At 40.9% G+C, this 16,564-nt stretch overlaps 1 protein-coding gene across 1 annotated transcript in view; it reads right to left on the bottom strand.

Moving 5' to 3' along the window:
• The window catches only part of EYA4 (EYA transcriptional coactivator and phosphatase 4), a 401,958-nt gene that overhangs the window by 155,315 nt on the left and 230,079 nt on the right, over window positions 1–16,564 (bottom strand). Inside the window, 1 exon segment of the mRNA XM_030198463.1 lies at window positions 5,365–5,414. Within this exon segment, the coding sequence (XP_030054323.1) occupies window positions 5,365–5,414 (50 nt within the window).

Genomic DNA, 16,564 nt, shown 5'->3' on the forward strand with positions numbered 1-16,564 from the left:
GCACAGTGGAAACACCTGGAGCAACATTCAATCACGTGAATTGAGTTATCTCCTACTGACGCAAGGGAAAACCAGTCAAGCTGGAGGGAGCTCAAAACTTTCCTTTCCTTTTTGGGCATCAAAGAAAAAGGTAAAACTGACTGAAAAATCAGAAAATTAGGAGTTCAGATGGAGCTCAGTTCATACTTGCTGACAGCTATATTGCCCCCTGCTGGCAGCCCAGGGGAAATTTCTAAACCAGGGCCTTGAAGGGAAATCCCTTCCCCTGGAGAGAGTCTTTTCTCTTGGAGAAGAGTGTACAAACTAAGCAAAGTTGTGGCCTGGGCTGTAAATCCAATCATGGATCAGCTGAGACAGACAACTTCCTTATAAGTGCAAATATTTATATAGCTAATTTGTCATGTATATATGATTAGTTTTTCCTTGGTAGGTGTTTGTTCTTTATTTTTGGTGATAGGTGCTTCAGATTTGGTAAATATAGCAGTGATGCATCATGGCATGACTGAGTAACATAAATAGTTCTAAAAGAAACTTATTTTCTGTTCTTGCCTCCTAGAGAGGTAGCACTGCTTCTGACCAGATTTAGGTGTTAATTAAGGTGTGAAGAAGTAGAATACTTGCAAAGGTTACTAAGGGCAATCTGATTACTGGGCTAGCTTCAAAAGGTTTGCTTGAAATAGTCTCCTTAGAATCCAAACTATATAGAGAGGAAAGGTCCCACTTAACTTTCTTTCTGAGAAGTTCTGAGAGAAGAGGACATTTCTGTGGGTAAGTGACATTTTTTTATTGTGTGCTTGGTAACTTAAAGATTGAGTTTAAAAGAGAAATTGTAAGATATTGATAAACACAGTTAGAATTATTTTTTAAAAAGCAAACATTATTAGCTAGTCTCCATACAACTATTCCCCATAGTTTTAAATCTTCAATTTTCTGCCACATCATTAACAGATAGTCTCTAGAAAGCACAGAAGGTGAAGGCTGAAGCAAATAATTCATTTAGAGGCTTATTTTCAAAGCACTTAGCCTCCCAAAGTTCCATAGAAACCTATGGAACTTAGCCTCCCAAAGTGCTTTGAAAATATGCCTCTTAGTCTCTCCACTATGGCCTTGTCTTCCCTGACTGCCCCTTTTACCCCTCAGTCATCTAGCAGTCCAAACGATTCTTTTGCTGGCTTCTTGCTTTTAATATACCTAAAAAAGATTTTACTGTGAGTTTTTGCCTCCAACGCAATCTTCTTTTCAAAGTCTCTCTTTGCCTTCCTTATCAGCGCTTTGCATTTGATTTGCCATTCTTTATGTAGTTTCCCTATTATTTTCAGTTGGATCCTTCTTCCATGTTCTGAAGGATTTTCTTTTAGCTCTAATAGCTTCCTTCACCTCACTTTTTAACCATGCCAGTTGTCATTTGGTCTTCCTTCTTCCATTTTTAATAGACAGAATATATTTGGCCTGGGTTTCCAGGATGATATTTTTGAACAACATCCGCACCTGATGTAAATTTTTGACCTTTGCAGCTGCTCCTCTAAGTTTTTTTTCACCATTCTTCTCATTTTATCATAGTCTCCTTTTTTGAAAGTTAAATGCTAATATATTGGATTTCCTGTGTATACTTACCTCCAGAGCTTATATCAAATCTGATCATGATATGATCACTGTTATCAAGAGGCACCAGCACCATTACCTCTTGCACCAGATCATTCGCTCTACTAAGGACTAGGTCTAGAATTGTTCCTCCTCTTGTTGGCTCCTGAACCAGCTGCTCCATAAAGCAGTCCTTGATTCAATTAAGGAATTTTACCTCTCTAGCATGCACTGATGTTACATTTATCCAGTCAATATCGAGGTAATTGAAATCACCCATTATTATTGTGTTCCCCAGTTGTTTAGCCTCCCTAATTTCTGATAACATTTCTACATCTGTCTCTTCATCCTGGCCAGGTGGACGGTAGTATACTCCTATCACTATCCTTTTCCCCTTTAGACATGGAATTTTAATCCATAGAGATTCCAAGATGTGTTTCGTGTCTTGTAGAATTTTTTTGACTATTTGATTCAAGGCCTTCCTTAACATACAAATGCAACCCCTTCACCAATTCGATCAACCCTATCACTGGTTATCCTCCTTCCACCAGGTCTCAGAAATGTCTACTATATCTACTTTTTCATTTAGTACAATATATTCTAACTCTCCCATTTTATTTCTTAGGCTTCTGGAATTCGCATATAGACATTTCATACTATCAGGCTCATTTTCAAAGCACTTAGCCTCCCAAAGTTCCATAGAAACCTATGGAACTTAGCCTCCCAAAGTGCTTTGAAAATATGCCTCATTGTTTGTTGTTTCTATTTACATGTTGCTCAGCATTTGACAGTGATAATGTGCAATCATGAAAATCTGTCTGCCTTTTATGTAAAGACTCCTGGTCTTTAAATAAAAAGCCACTCTCTATTGCAACTTCGCTATCGGGATACAGAAAAGGTGGTGAATGTGTGGTGAATTCATAGAATGGCTTTCCAGTGGAAGTGGTGGAGACAAAAACACTATCTGAATTCAAGAAAGCTTGGGACAAGTACATAAGATTTCTAAGGGAGTGACAGGGAAAGTAGATGGCATGGATGGGCAGACTGGATAGGTCATATGGTCTTTATCTGCCTATATTTTTCTATATTTCTATGAGAGAGAAGAAATGAGAAACTACAGGCCGGTAAGCCCCACTTCGGTGGTTGAAAAAATAATGGAGGCGCTGCTGAAGGACAGGATAGTAAAATTCCTAGAATCCAATGGCTTACAAGATCCAAGGCAACATGGATTTATCAAAGATAAATCATGTCAAATGAATGAGATTGATTTCTTTGACTGAGTGCCCAGATAACTGGATCAAGAGCACATGCTAGATGTTGTCGATTTGAAATTTAGAAAAGCTTTTGATATGGTTCTTCATACGAGGCTTATGAACAAGTTGAACGGGCTGAAGATAGGACCCACAATGCTGAACTGGATTAGAAACTGGTTGACTGACACCCACCAGATGATGGTAATGAATGGAATTTACTCAGAGGAAGGAAAGATGCATAGCTGAGTGCCCCAAGGATCGGTACTGGGGCCTATTCTATTCAATATATTTGTGAGCAACATTGCTGAAGGGTTAGAAGGTAAATTTTGCTTTTTTGCAGATGACAGAAAGATTTGCAACAGAGTGGACACCCTGAGGGAACTGGACAACATGAGGAGTGATCTAAAAAGATTGGAAGAATGGTATAATGCTCGGCAATTATAATGCAAAGATGTATAGAGTGATGCACATGGGATGTAGAAAGTCATAAGAGCAGTACCTGCTAGGGGTGAGAAGCACAAACTGGGAGAGGGACCTTGGGATAACAGTGACGGAGAATGTTAAGGCAATAAATGTGACAAAGCAGTGGCCATAGCAAGGATGCTAGGCTGCATAAAGAGAGGCATATCCAGTAGAAGATAGGTGATAATGCCCCTGTACAAGTCATTGATAAGGCCCCATTTAGAGTGTTATGTTCAGTTTTGAAGGCATACCTAGCTAAGGACATAAAAAGACTTGAGGTGGTTCATAGGAAGGTGACAAAAATGACATGAGACTTGTTCCAAAGGATGTATGAGAACAGACGTGAAGACCTGATTATGTATACCCTAGAGGAAAGGAGGAATGGGGGGGGGGGGGGCATGATACAGATGTTTAAAACTTAAAAGCTATTAATATGCTAACTAATAATTTTCAGAGATGGGGAAGTGGTAAAACCAAGAGGTCATGAGCTGGGATTTCAGGGTGGAAGACTTAGGAGCAACATAAGGAAATACTTTTTCACAGAAGGGGTGGTGGATGCTTAGAATACCCTCAGGTTGTGAAGGCAAAACGGTGACAGAATTCAAGAATGTATGGTATAAGCACAGAGGATTTCTGTGTAAAGAAGGGGTGGAATCCATTTAAATCAAAATTTAAATGACCCCAATAGCTGGAGTAAGCTTTGACAGCAGCTTCAGAGGTTGGGATGGAAGCAAGACCAATGCTGGGCAAACTTCTACAGTCTGGGTCCTGTAAATGACAAAGATGGATCAAGATCAAGGTTGGAGTGGGCTTCAATGGCACCTCCAGCAGTTGAGAAGTAGGACTGGTGCCCCAGAACTGGTAGGGAGAGATAGAGATTAAGTATACCAGTGTTTAATCATGAAGTGGAACTGTGCAGAGTGACAGATAGAACTCTGGCCACCCTATAAGTCTTTATCTGCTGAACTATGTCACTCTGCCACCCCCCCCCCCCCCCGTTCACTAAGTTGTGCTGGCATCAGCTGCGTGGCAATGCTGACCAAGCCCATTCCAAGTGAGTGGGCTGCAGCTGCTAGCATGGCTTAGTAAACAGGGGGGTATGTTACTTATAAATTGGGGGCCATTGAGTCAGGCTGCGGCACTAATCATTATGCTACTCCTCCATAATTTGCAAACAGTGTGCACAAATACCCTTGCATTCTCTACATGGTGCTAAGATTTCAGCAACCGCAATTTTCATGCAGATCAAAGATCTGTGCGCAAATTAATTAGCTTACAAGCCAAATGATTGCAATTAATTAACGTTCACTCTTAATTATTGTTGTTGCTAATAATTGAAATTTGGATGCACATCTCCCCGTGCCTATTCTACAACCCCGCATGCTTGAATTCCTTTGTGTGCAACTCAAAAGGGTGTGTGGTCAGGGGAGTGGCAAGCGTTCCTAACAGCTACACGAGGTGTTATAGAATAGCCCCATTCCCATGAAAATACCGGCGCCCAACTTCAGTGTGGAAATGGGCTCTAAGCGCTATTCTATAAACGGTGCTCAACCTGGAGTGCCGTTTCTAGAAGAGTGCTCCATGCTGATTTTTTCTGGTGCCAAAATGTCTGCACCAATTATAGAATGTCCCCTGTAGTATGTATATGCATGCACTATCTGGAAAGCGTGCCCTCACTTTGCAAAAAGTGCACACTTTCCAAAAGAGTATGCATGCTTAATGATATTGATCCCATAATGATGAAAAAAAAATCCCAAACAAAACAACAATTCACATGAACAATATGGAAAATAACAAAAAAATGAAACTAGTAGGGATTTGCAGCCCCAAATTTAGCTGTCTTATTAGCAAAGCTTTTCAGGATGTTTGTAGGTGTTCCTCTCATCCTCATTCCAGCCTAATTGCAACAGTTCTTAGCATCATAAAAGTCTGGTGTAAAATGCTTTTTAAAACAAACCATCCAGTCTCCCAAACTCCAAAATACCTGTTTTTTTTTTCTGTTTCTATTCTATAACTTCTGGATAGGGTATTATTTCACTGTTCATTGTAGAATTTTGATGTCAGTTACCTGGAATTCTGAGGCTCTGAGACATCTGAATCTGTGCAAGTTTTCTTTACCTGCAAAAGAGAAATGACCAACAATTACTCATCTTCTAACACAAATGCTTTTCCTGGGACACTGCCTACCATGACCTCCAAATAAAATACTTCCCGCATTTCACAGCAGAAGAGTGCAGCATGAAACAGTGTTTCATTATTATCCTGCCAGCAGCTGCTAACTGCACTTGCGAGTCAATTAGTATGTCTGATACTCAGCTAAAACAGCATGGGAGTGACCTAAGTTAAAGAACAAAGAAACCAAAGAACCAGGTTTCCCCACTTAGAAACCAGAAAGCTTAACTGTTCTCAAAACTGCCATGAAGTATTTTCCTGATCCAGCTTCTGTTTCCTGCTAACATCCACAATAATAAATACCAGATTTCAAGGCAAACTGCACAGTAAGCTAAATAAATTGTATATATACATCTACAGGGTGAGGCAAAAAAAAAAAAAAGTAACCCCCTTCATTTTTCTGCAGTTTTCACAGCAACCGCTTTGAATTTCAACTGACATTTTAGCATTACTACTTAGCGATTTTTGCAGGTTAAAAATACACGTCATTGAAATGATACAACTAACAATTTATTTATTTATTTATTTGTAGCATTTATACCCCGCTCTTTCCCGCTCGATAGCAGGTTCAGTGCGGCTTACAAAGTATGGTACAATGTATCACAAAGATAATACAAAGTAAGGTACACGTATCACAGAGACAGCACAGTTATATAGAGTGGGACAATAGTAAAAGATGTGGGGAAAGGATTGGAGTGTGGGTAGTGCTGATGGTGTGGATTAGGTTCGAGATTTAAGTTGGGTCGTTTGGGTAGGATTGTTTGAAGAGGTAAGTCTTCAGCAGCTTTTGGAAGGGTAGGTGTTCATTGGTTTTTCGGATATGTCTAGGTAAAGCGTTCAAGAGTTGACTGCCTATAACAGAGAAGTTGGAATGCATAGTAGGTTTTGTATTTGAGGCCTTTGCAGTTGGGAAGATGAAGGTTGAGATATGTTCAAGAAGATTTGGACCAGTTCCTGGCTGGAAGATCAATCAAGTTGTACATGTAGCTTGGGGCTTCGCCATTAAGGATCTTGTGGATCATTGTGTGGGATTTGAAGTTTATTCGTTCCTTGATAGGGAGCCAATGAAGTTTTTCTCGAAGCGGTGTTGCGCTTTCGAATCGTGATTTGCCAAAAATGAGTCTGGCTGCTGTGTTTTGGGCAGTTTGGAGTTTTTTTCATGATTTGGGCTTTGCAACCGATGAAGATGCTGTTGCAGTAGTCGGCATGGGTAAGAACTGGATTGTACTAGATTGCGGAAAGTTTTCTGTGGGAGGAATGGTTTTACTCTTTTCAGTACCCACATCATGTTGAACATCTTCTTTGTTGTGGCTTTTGCATGAGTTTCTAAAGTTAGGTGTTTGTCTAGTGTTACTCCTAGGATTTTTAGATTGTCGGATATTGGGATTGTAACGTCGGGGGTGTCAGGGTGGTTGGGAGCAGAGTAGAGTGTTGTGATGAAAGGATTAGGCATTGAGTTTTTTCTTTGTTCATTTTCATCTTGAAAGCGTTGGCCCATGAAGCTAGGATGTTCATGGCAGTGGTTATTTTCTCCGAGATTGTAAAAACGATGTAGTCACTGCGAATGCTCAGAGTATCCAGCCCCAGATTTAAACACAGGCCTTCAGTCACTTTGGGAAGTTCTTAACACCTTGTCGAATGGTCCCTGCAGCAGCCTGACCCCAGATCCTCTGCTGACACCTTGCCTATGATTGCTTTTCCAGTCTGAAATGCTTTTTAAATAAATTATCTGTAAATTATCATATCAAATATAAATTATTTAAATTCAAATTATTGTTTACAAAAGTCTACATCACTGTGACATTATTAATAGTAAGGTGGTACCCTGTTTTTTTTTCTTTTTTTTAATAATGGTAGTTTTACAATGCAAACATTTTTGAACACACAAAAATCGCTGTGTAGTCATGCTAAAAAGTTTGTAACTTTGCCATGTTTAAAGATAATCTCATTCTACTCATCACATCAATGTAAATAGTAACAACAAATAAAGCTGTACAATTTTACTTTGAAATTCCAAGCGGTTGCTGAGAAAACAGCAAAAAAACTCTAAGATGTTACTTTGTTTTTGCCTCACATAGAGGGGCATAATGGAACAGAAACGCCTATCTCCATGGGCGTTTATCTCCGAGAACGGGTCCGTGAAGGGGCGGGGTGGATCGTATTTTTTAAAAGAAAAAGACGCCCATGTTTTATTCGTCAAGGTGTGAGCTGGGCGTTTTTGCTTTTCAGCGATAATGGAAAATGAAATCGCCCAGCTCAAAAACGAATAAATCCAAGGCATTTGTTCGTGGGAGGGGCCAGGATTCATAGTGCACTGGTCCCCCTCACATGCCAGGACACCAACCGGGCACCCTAGGGGGCACTTTTACAAAAACCAAATAAAAGGTAAAAGAGCTCCCAGGTGCATAGCACCCTTCCCTTGGGTGTTGAGCCCCCCAAATCCCCCTCAAAACCCACTGCCCACAAGTCTACATCATTACTATAGCCCTAAGAGGTGAAGGGGGGCACCTACATGTGGGTACAGTGGGTTTGGGGGGGTTGGACGACTAGTAGCATTAAGCAGCACAATTGTAACAGGTAGGGGGGGGGATGGGCCTGGGTCCACCTGCCTGACGTCCACTGCACCCCCTAACAACTGCTCCAGGGACCTGCATACTGCTGCTTGGGAGGAGGGTATGACATTTGAGGGTGAAAGTAAAAAGTTGTGAAACATCATTTGTTGTGGTGGGAGGGGGTTAGTGACCACTGGGGGAGTCAGGGGAGGTCATCCCCGACTCCCTCTGGGGGTCATCTGGTCATTTAGGGCACTTTTGGGGGCCTTATTCGTCAAAAAACAGGGTCCAGGAAAAGTGTCCTAAATTCTAGCTCAAAACTGTTCCATTATCGGCGAAGGGCGCCCATCTCTGTTCGCCCGATAACCACGCCCCAGTTCCGCCTTCGACACGCCTTCGATACGCCCCCGTCAACTTTGTCCGCATCCGCGACGGAGTGCAGTTGAAAGCGTCCAAAGTTCGGCTTTCGATTATACCGCTTTATTTGTTTTTGTGAGAAGAACGCCCATCTCCCGATTTAGGTCGGAACTTGGGCGTTATTCTCGTTCGATTATAAGCTGGATAATTATGTGTTTTAAAGTCAGGATGCAGCTAGCTGGGTGGCTCTGTGGTAAGCGCTGTGAAATGTCAAGTGGAAGTACATAGTGTGAGTCCCATTTTTTTTCTTCTGCTTGTCAGTCTGACAGAATTGCTGCAGAGGCAGACATTCCCAGTTTCAAGGGAAGGGGGAGGGAATCTCAGTCAACTCTCAACAGTGACACCCAAACATGGAATGTGGCCCCCTGTCAGGGATGCCCTTCAATGGTTGGGATGAGTTGTAAGGTGTATATACCGTCATGGCACCATATCTCAGCTCTGTTTCTTACTGAACTGGAAGCCCAACTATGCAAGATGAACATATAGAAGGTCATAATACTTTGCTTTATCAATGCTGTACTAACCTTACAGCAATAAAAAGAAGTCAGATAGCATAAGGGTTTTACTTCTGTGTCTCAGAAACCATATATGAGCACAACTAAAATGTTCAGTTAGGGTCCTAAATTGGTTCCTTTATAAATTTACTAGGGCTGAGTAATAAATGTAGGATTCTGGTATTACTAGGATAAATCTGGCAACCTACAAAGTGGTTGGCTATGGGGCAGACACAGCAGGAACAATGAGAGATTTAGGAGGTAATTCTAAAAACTGGTTGAGAGTTAGGTTAAGTGTTTACTTCAGCAGTAAAGGCCAATGAAGGACGGCACCCTTGTGAGGTATAAATAAATGATATTGTGGAAGAGCTGCTCATCCATTTTCAAGGCTGAGCTGCGGGTAGTGTCACATCTTCAGTCCAGTTAACAGTCATTGATGGTGCACCCACATTGATTTCAAATTGACATCAAATGAATGAATTCTGCACAAAACACGTTGCAAATGATGCAATAACTTTTTTCTGTATTGCATTTTAAGTCTCAGCTCTTCCTCCCAAAGCATAACATCCATCATCAATATCTGTCCTTCAACTACCCTATCTTTCTCCCCTCTGGATCTCTTACCTCCCAGGCCCAGCTCTCTCTCCAACCTTGATCTTCCCTCCCTTCCTTCCTTCCTCCCCCTCCTTGGCCAGTTCATCAGTAAGCTCGCTCTCTCGCTCTCTCTCTCTCTCTCTCTCTTTCTGAGCATTGCTTCTCCAGGCTCAATACCCCACTTCCCTGTCCCCTAAGACTCACTCCACCTTTTTTTTCTCCCTAACCCCTTCCAGGCAAGATCCTCTTCAACTATTTCCTCCTCTTCAGCAGTGCAGGTTGAAGCTACTATTGCAGCCTTTCTTCTCTACCAGGGTATGTGACCTATACTGACTTGGTCACATGCTTCTTTCCAATCAGGAAACAGGGAATAAGTGTACAAGAAATACAAGATACAGTTAGGCATGGGCTGGCTCCAGAAAACTTTCAAGAAGTAGAATATGTCAGACAGGAAGAGAGCTGCTGTCTAACCTAAAAGCCACAGGTTCAAGGCTGGCTATTCCCTGATAGTTATTAACATAGGAGGGAAAAAAGGCTGAAATTCAATGTCACTGGAAATAAACCTGACATTTCAGGTTTTATTCCTGGTGTTTCAGATTAGAAATGATCTAATCAGTCTTCAGCCTGCAGTTACTGCAGCAGGCTAAGAACCTGGGGAACTGACAGGCAGATGACCAAAAGCAAACGTCGACGCTAGAGGCTGTTGGTGCCATACTAGCGCCGGCGTTTGCTACCACCCCATGATCAGAGCCCTCGAGCGCGTGAAACAATGCACTCGAGGGCTCTTAGCACAAATAGCATAACAGGGCTCTTAGCGCAAGTAGCTTGCAAATGCATGCTAATTAGCGCTTACCGCATTCATCCCCAATGATCAGTGACCAGCGCACCAAAGATTGGGTCGCTGGCTGCGACAAACCCTACGCCAGCTCGGAGCTGGCGTTAGGGTTTGCAGATCATTGGGGAGGAATGGTGAACCCTGACCAGCATGCATTTGCATGCTGGCAAGCCTCCATTCCCCCCTACAGCAAACCTGCCAGCGAGGGCAGTTGAGGATGTCCAAAATTTGGACGGTTCTGTGGCGGGGCAGTTGAGGACGTCCAGATTTTGGGCATTTCTGCAATGGGCAGTTAAGGACGTCCAAAATTGGATGTTTCTATGAAAAAGACATCTTTCTCATAGAAAAATCCAATTTTGGATGTCCTTAACTGCCCATTGCAGAGACGTCCAAAATTTGGACGTCCTCTACTGCCCCGTCACAAAAACATCCAAATTTTGGATGCCCTCAACTGTCCCATCGCTATACCTCCGACACCCCCTTGAAATTTGGCCGTCCCTGCAACAGGGGAATTGAGAACGTCCATCTTCCGATTTAAAGATGGACGTCCTTCTCTTTTCATTGGTCTCCAGCCCAGAACTGTCAAACAAGTGCGGGAGGATTGTGCTGAGCGCATGCTCAGGCACAATTCTCCTGCACTTTTACCCCATGATCAGAGATAATTGTGCTGCTTAAATTTGCATGCATTATATCTGATCATAGGTCTAAATAGCACCCCGCGCTGTTCCAGCGCTATTTTAGAGCGCTGTTTGGAACAGCGCGGGGCTTTTGATCATCTGTCCATGAGAGTAGAGTAGCCTGATGGTTAATGCAGCAGTCTGAAAACCTGGAGAACAGAGTTCAATTCTCACTGCAACTCTTTGTGACTATGGGCAAGTCACTTAACCCTCCATTGCTCCAGGTACAAAAGAAGTACCTGTACATAATATATAAACCACCTTGATTGTAACCACAGAAAATGTAGTATATCAAATCCCATCCCCTATATATATGAAAATAATAATATATATGTTCTATTTTAAATGCTGAACACTGAGATCTAAATTAGGCCCTTGATATTCAGTGCCAGCACTTAGCATAGCAAGCCTAAAATGATGGACGTCCATACTTGTCACATCCAGCTTACAGAAAGGTGCTCTGACTGAGCAGCTGTTTGCTGGAGGGATTAAGGCACAACACCTCCTTAATACCACAGTGATTTCTGCTCCCCTCCCTCGCCCCTGAACATGAAACCAGCAAGGGATACCAGGATCTATGACAGCTTCAGGTATTATGCACAATCCTAACAGAAACACCTGTAAATCTGAGGAGTTGAAAAGCAAGGGACTCAGGTTCAAATCCCACTTTAGCTTTTTCTTTAAATTGTGAGCCCTCCAGAAACAGAAAAATACCTATGGTACCTAAATATATAAAACAACTGCAAGCCTGAAAGCTATTTACTGTAAGTGGTGTACATTCAGGTACAGTAGGTATTTTTATGCTACTGGAGGGCTCACAATAAAATAAAAAACTGAAGTGGCATTTGAACCTTGGTCCCCTGAGTCTCAGCCCACTGCTTTAATCATTAGGTGACCCCTCTGCTCTGCATGGAGGTCTGTGTGGCCATTTTATGAGATGGATGTTCCTATGCTGCCACACAGATGGTCATGTCTCGTGTTCCTATCCCTCCCCCCCCCCCATTAAGAATTTAGATATTTCTGTTTGTGACATGGATGCTCATGCTGGACATTTTCAGTATACAGACATCCATCTCAAATGTATTTTAGAACAGGTTGTATCCTGTTCTAAAATATATGTGAGATGGACATCCATTTATGACGTCCATTCTAGAATGCCCCTCTATATCAATTGCTTATCGGTATCCACACATTTATTTATGCTAAATCCATGTTGACTTTGCCCCACTAGCCTACGTCTACCTGTATGTTCAATAATTTTGTTCTTTATAATAGTTTCAATCATTTTGCATGGCACCGTGCCAGGCTTAATGATTTGCAGTTTTCAGGATCACCCTGAAACCCTTCTTAAATATTGGCAGTATGTTGGCCACTCTCTAATCTACAGGTACCAAAGATGATTTTAATGACTGATTACAGATTACTAACAGTAGATCTACAGTTTCATTCTTGAGTTACAGCCACAATCCTCTGAAGCATCACCATACAATAAACACTGAATCTGAATTTCACAGCCTTCTTTTTCCCTTTTTAAATCACAGTGATAAGATGATATCCTCCTGCTAATTCCTTCCTACTAATGTATGGGATGATAATGTGGTGAAGTTAAGTAGTTCACACTTTTGAAGAGAACATTAAGATCCTTGGTGTCACAGTATCAGGAACTTTGTCATTAGACTCACAGGTGAATTTACTCATTAAGAAATCATTTTTGCTGATGAGAAAATTTAGGAGAATAAGCAGTTGTTTTGATATCCATACTTTTAGATCAGTTGTTCAAAGCCTACTTCTATCTTATCTAGATTATAGTAATGCCATTTATGCAGACTGTCAAAAAGACCTTCGAAGCAAGATTCTGACTATCCAAAGTATGGCTACATACTTAATTTTTTTCTGCTCATAAATACAATAGTGTTTCTCCTTTGTTGCGGGACCTCCACTGGTTTACCAGTGGAGGCTCAAATTCAATTTAAGGTTTGCAAATAGTTCATAAGATCCTTTATGAATTAACCCCAAAATATTTGCTCACTTGGGTTCAAATGGCCAACAAAGACAGAGGCCTTCAAGACCGCTTACTACTTCACTATCTCAGACCTAGTAAATTGAAAAATAAGACCATTTATTCTGCCAGCCTTATGTATCAGGCCCCTTTGTTATGAAAATCCCTTCTTGCACAATTGAGAAAAATTCAGAGTTTCTCTGATTTTAGGAAAGCTCTGAAAACTTTTCTTTTAAAGAGGTTTTATAATTAGAATGTCATATACATATACATATACATATAATTAGAGTATATATATACTATTAACATGAATTAACTGAATGGTTGTTAATTTGCAGTTCTGCCTGTTTTTTTTTCTTGTTGTGATCCGCACTGAACTCTATGGGTAGATGTGGAATATAAGAAGTAAAGTAACATAAAGTAAAATTCTCTATTAGTCTCCAATGTTTTTTTTGTTTTGTTACATTTGTACCCCATACTTTTCTGCTCATAGCAGGTTCAATGTGGCTTACATATTATTAAAAGGTATTTATTTGTACCTGGGGCAATGGAGAGTTGAGTGACTTGCCCAGAGTCACAAGGAGCTGTCTGTGCCTGTAGTGGGAATTGAACCCAGTTCCCCAAGACCAAAGTCCACCACACTAACCACTAGGCCACTCCTGCAAGTTTGAAAGACCAATATTAGTTTTTAGGAATGGAATCTCATCTTATCTCTTTCCTATACTTCTCCGACTCCTAATACTTCCATAGCAATACTGGAAAGGAAAAACTTCTTCTCTCTGTAGTGGGTTCCTTGGAGGAAGCTTGTCATCAATTACAGTTGTATGTTGGCTATCAAAACAGTTGAAAGGAATCAACAGACTTAAGCTCAATACAGGTAAAACAGAGCTCCTGATATGCTGTTGCCTATGGTTAGTGGCATTTTTGACCCCTCAGAAAGCAGATAAAGGTTTGGGGCCCCTAGTAAGTTGTGGATTTACTATTAGGGAATAAGCTCAGCAGTGTCTAGGAAGGCATTTCCTAGGGTGTGTCTGGTGAAACAGCTTAAACCTTTCTTTTGTACAGTGTAGTTGAAAACAATTATTCAGACAATATCCTTAAACTGCTTGGCATATTGTAAATCGTTTCTTCTGAAAAATCTGACCACCTCCCTACTTTGTACAGAATGGTGATGCCAGAATAATTACCAATAATCATAGATGTGGTAGAGCTACATGGATGCTCATTGCCCTGCACTGGATTCATGTAAAATTTTGGCCTTAAAAATATTCATAATTTTATTGCACTTTGCTTTGAAACCCATCAGTATCTTGAAATCCAAGTCATCTGGAATAATTCTCCTATAGCTATACTATTTAACCAGTTTACCCTTTTGAACTAGTAGTGTCCTTTAGAGATCTTATGAATGAAAATCTCCTTCTCTAGTGGAATATATTACAACTAGAATTAAGAGCTGATTTGGATTATTCCTCTTTAAAAAAAAAGTTCAGATTTCTTTGTTTAATCAAATTATTCATTCAATAATGATATAGGAATTTGTAAACCTGATTTTGTATAGATTATCTAAATTGGAAATGGGAAATTCAAGTTTGAATGTTCACTTTTCTGTGTGTTTTACAAAAGGCCTTACTCGCTGCTACTACTACTACTATTGTTACTTCTTATAATTTCTATAGTGCTATTAAATGTATGTAGCATTGTACACAAACCACATAAGTCTCTGCTTTATAGAGCTTATAATCTGTTCAAGACAAATAGGACAAAAAACAGATCAGGGAGTTATTTATTATGGGAATGATTAGAACACACATGGGTATTGAGCAGTTGAATACGGGGTTAAAATCAAAAGCAGCCTAAAAAAGGTGGGCTTTTAGCCTTGATTGTGAAGACAAAAACAGTGACAGGATTCAAGAATTTGTGGGATAAGCACAGAGGAACACTATATAGAAAGGATGGAATCCAATTAAAGCAAAACTTAAATGACCTATTAACTGGAGTGAGCTTTGATGGCAGCTTCAAAGATTGGGAAGTGGGACCAATGCTGGGCAGACTTCTCCGGTCTGGGTTCCCAACATTTATTTATTTATTTATTTATTTATTGCATTTGTATCCCACATTTTCCTACCGTATGGCAGGTTCAATGTGACTTACATATTGCTAAAAAGGCGGTTACAAAGTTTAGATTTGTAGAAGTCTAGTACATAACACAGAAGGTACAATAAACGCTTAGGTTGATATATTAGCATATTGTGAAAGAGGTTAATATTATTGTTTTCCATTTCTGAACTTTTTGTGATGTAAGGTGGTGTGGGATTAGGCAGACCCAGGGGGGAAATACTTGAAAAGATGTGTTTTCAGGGTTTTTTTTTTTGAATTGTAGGTAGTTTTCTGTGAATTTTAGGTCTTTGGGTAGTGAGTTCCCAAGTTGTGTGCCTATAAATGAGAGGCTGGCGGCGTGTGAAGATTTGTATTTTATACCTTTGCAATTGGGGTAGTGAAGGGTTAGGTAGGTTCTTGCTGTTCTCGTCATGTTTCTTATTGGTAGATTGATAAGTTCCATCATGTAATCTGGTGCAAGTCCGTAGATGATTCTGTAGACTATTGTGCATATTTTGAATGTTATGCGAGCGTTAATAGGAAGCCAATGTAAGCTTCTTAGGAGGGGTTTCACGCTTTCAAAATGGCAAAGACTGATCAGGATCAAGGCTGTGGTGGGCTCTGATGGCAGCTCCAGTAGTTGGAAGGTGGGACTGATGCTGAGCAGACTTCTACGGTCTATGCCCTGGGATTGTAAGGGAGAGACAAAGATTAAGTATACCAGTGTTTAATCATGAAGAAATGGAATCTGTGCAGACTGCCAGACTCAGCTCTGGCTACCTTGTTGGGCAGACTGGATGGACCATGAAGGTCTTTGTCTGCTGACATTTACCCCCCCCCCCCCCCCTGTTTACTAAGCCACGCGGCAATGCTGGCACAACCCATTCAAAGTGAATGGGCTGTGTCAGTACTACTACACCACCAGCCACTATGATTTAATAGGGCTAGAGATGGAGCATGACATACCGACTCAGGAAGCTAGGCATACAACACAGCAATATAAAAGGAACTGAGTCTGGAATTGGCAGTAAAGGAGAAGGGTACTGATAAGAGTGATTTACCAGATGAACAGAGTTCTTGGCAAGGAGTGTAGGGAGAGATAAGAGAGGTAAGATATTGAGGAGCTGCAGAATGAATGCGCTTGTAAGTCAATAAAAGGAATCTGAACTGTATATGGAAATGCATAGCGATTCAACGATGTGACTTGAAGAGAATGGTTATATGAGTGATTTGTAGATTACTGGTGCCACACTCTCATTGGTCCCACAGTTCTGAGAAAGCACTCACATGCCCAACACACAAACCACCAGTATTCTTAGTCAGTCCAGACAAGCAGAGGCAATAAACTAAAAATGTTTATTGTCATGAAAAATTAGAATAATGAACAGAAAAAGTGCAATCAGCAAACAAATAACAGATAACTGAAATAAG

The sequence above is a fragment of the Microcaecilia unicolor genome, chromosome 3 (assembly GCF_901765095.1).
Source record: "Microcaecilia unicolor chromosome 3, aMicUni1.1, whole genome shotgun sequence".
NCBI lineage: Eukaryota > Metazoa > Chordata > Amphibia > Gymnophiona > Siphonopidae > Microcaecilia > Microcaecilia unicolor.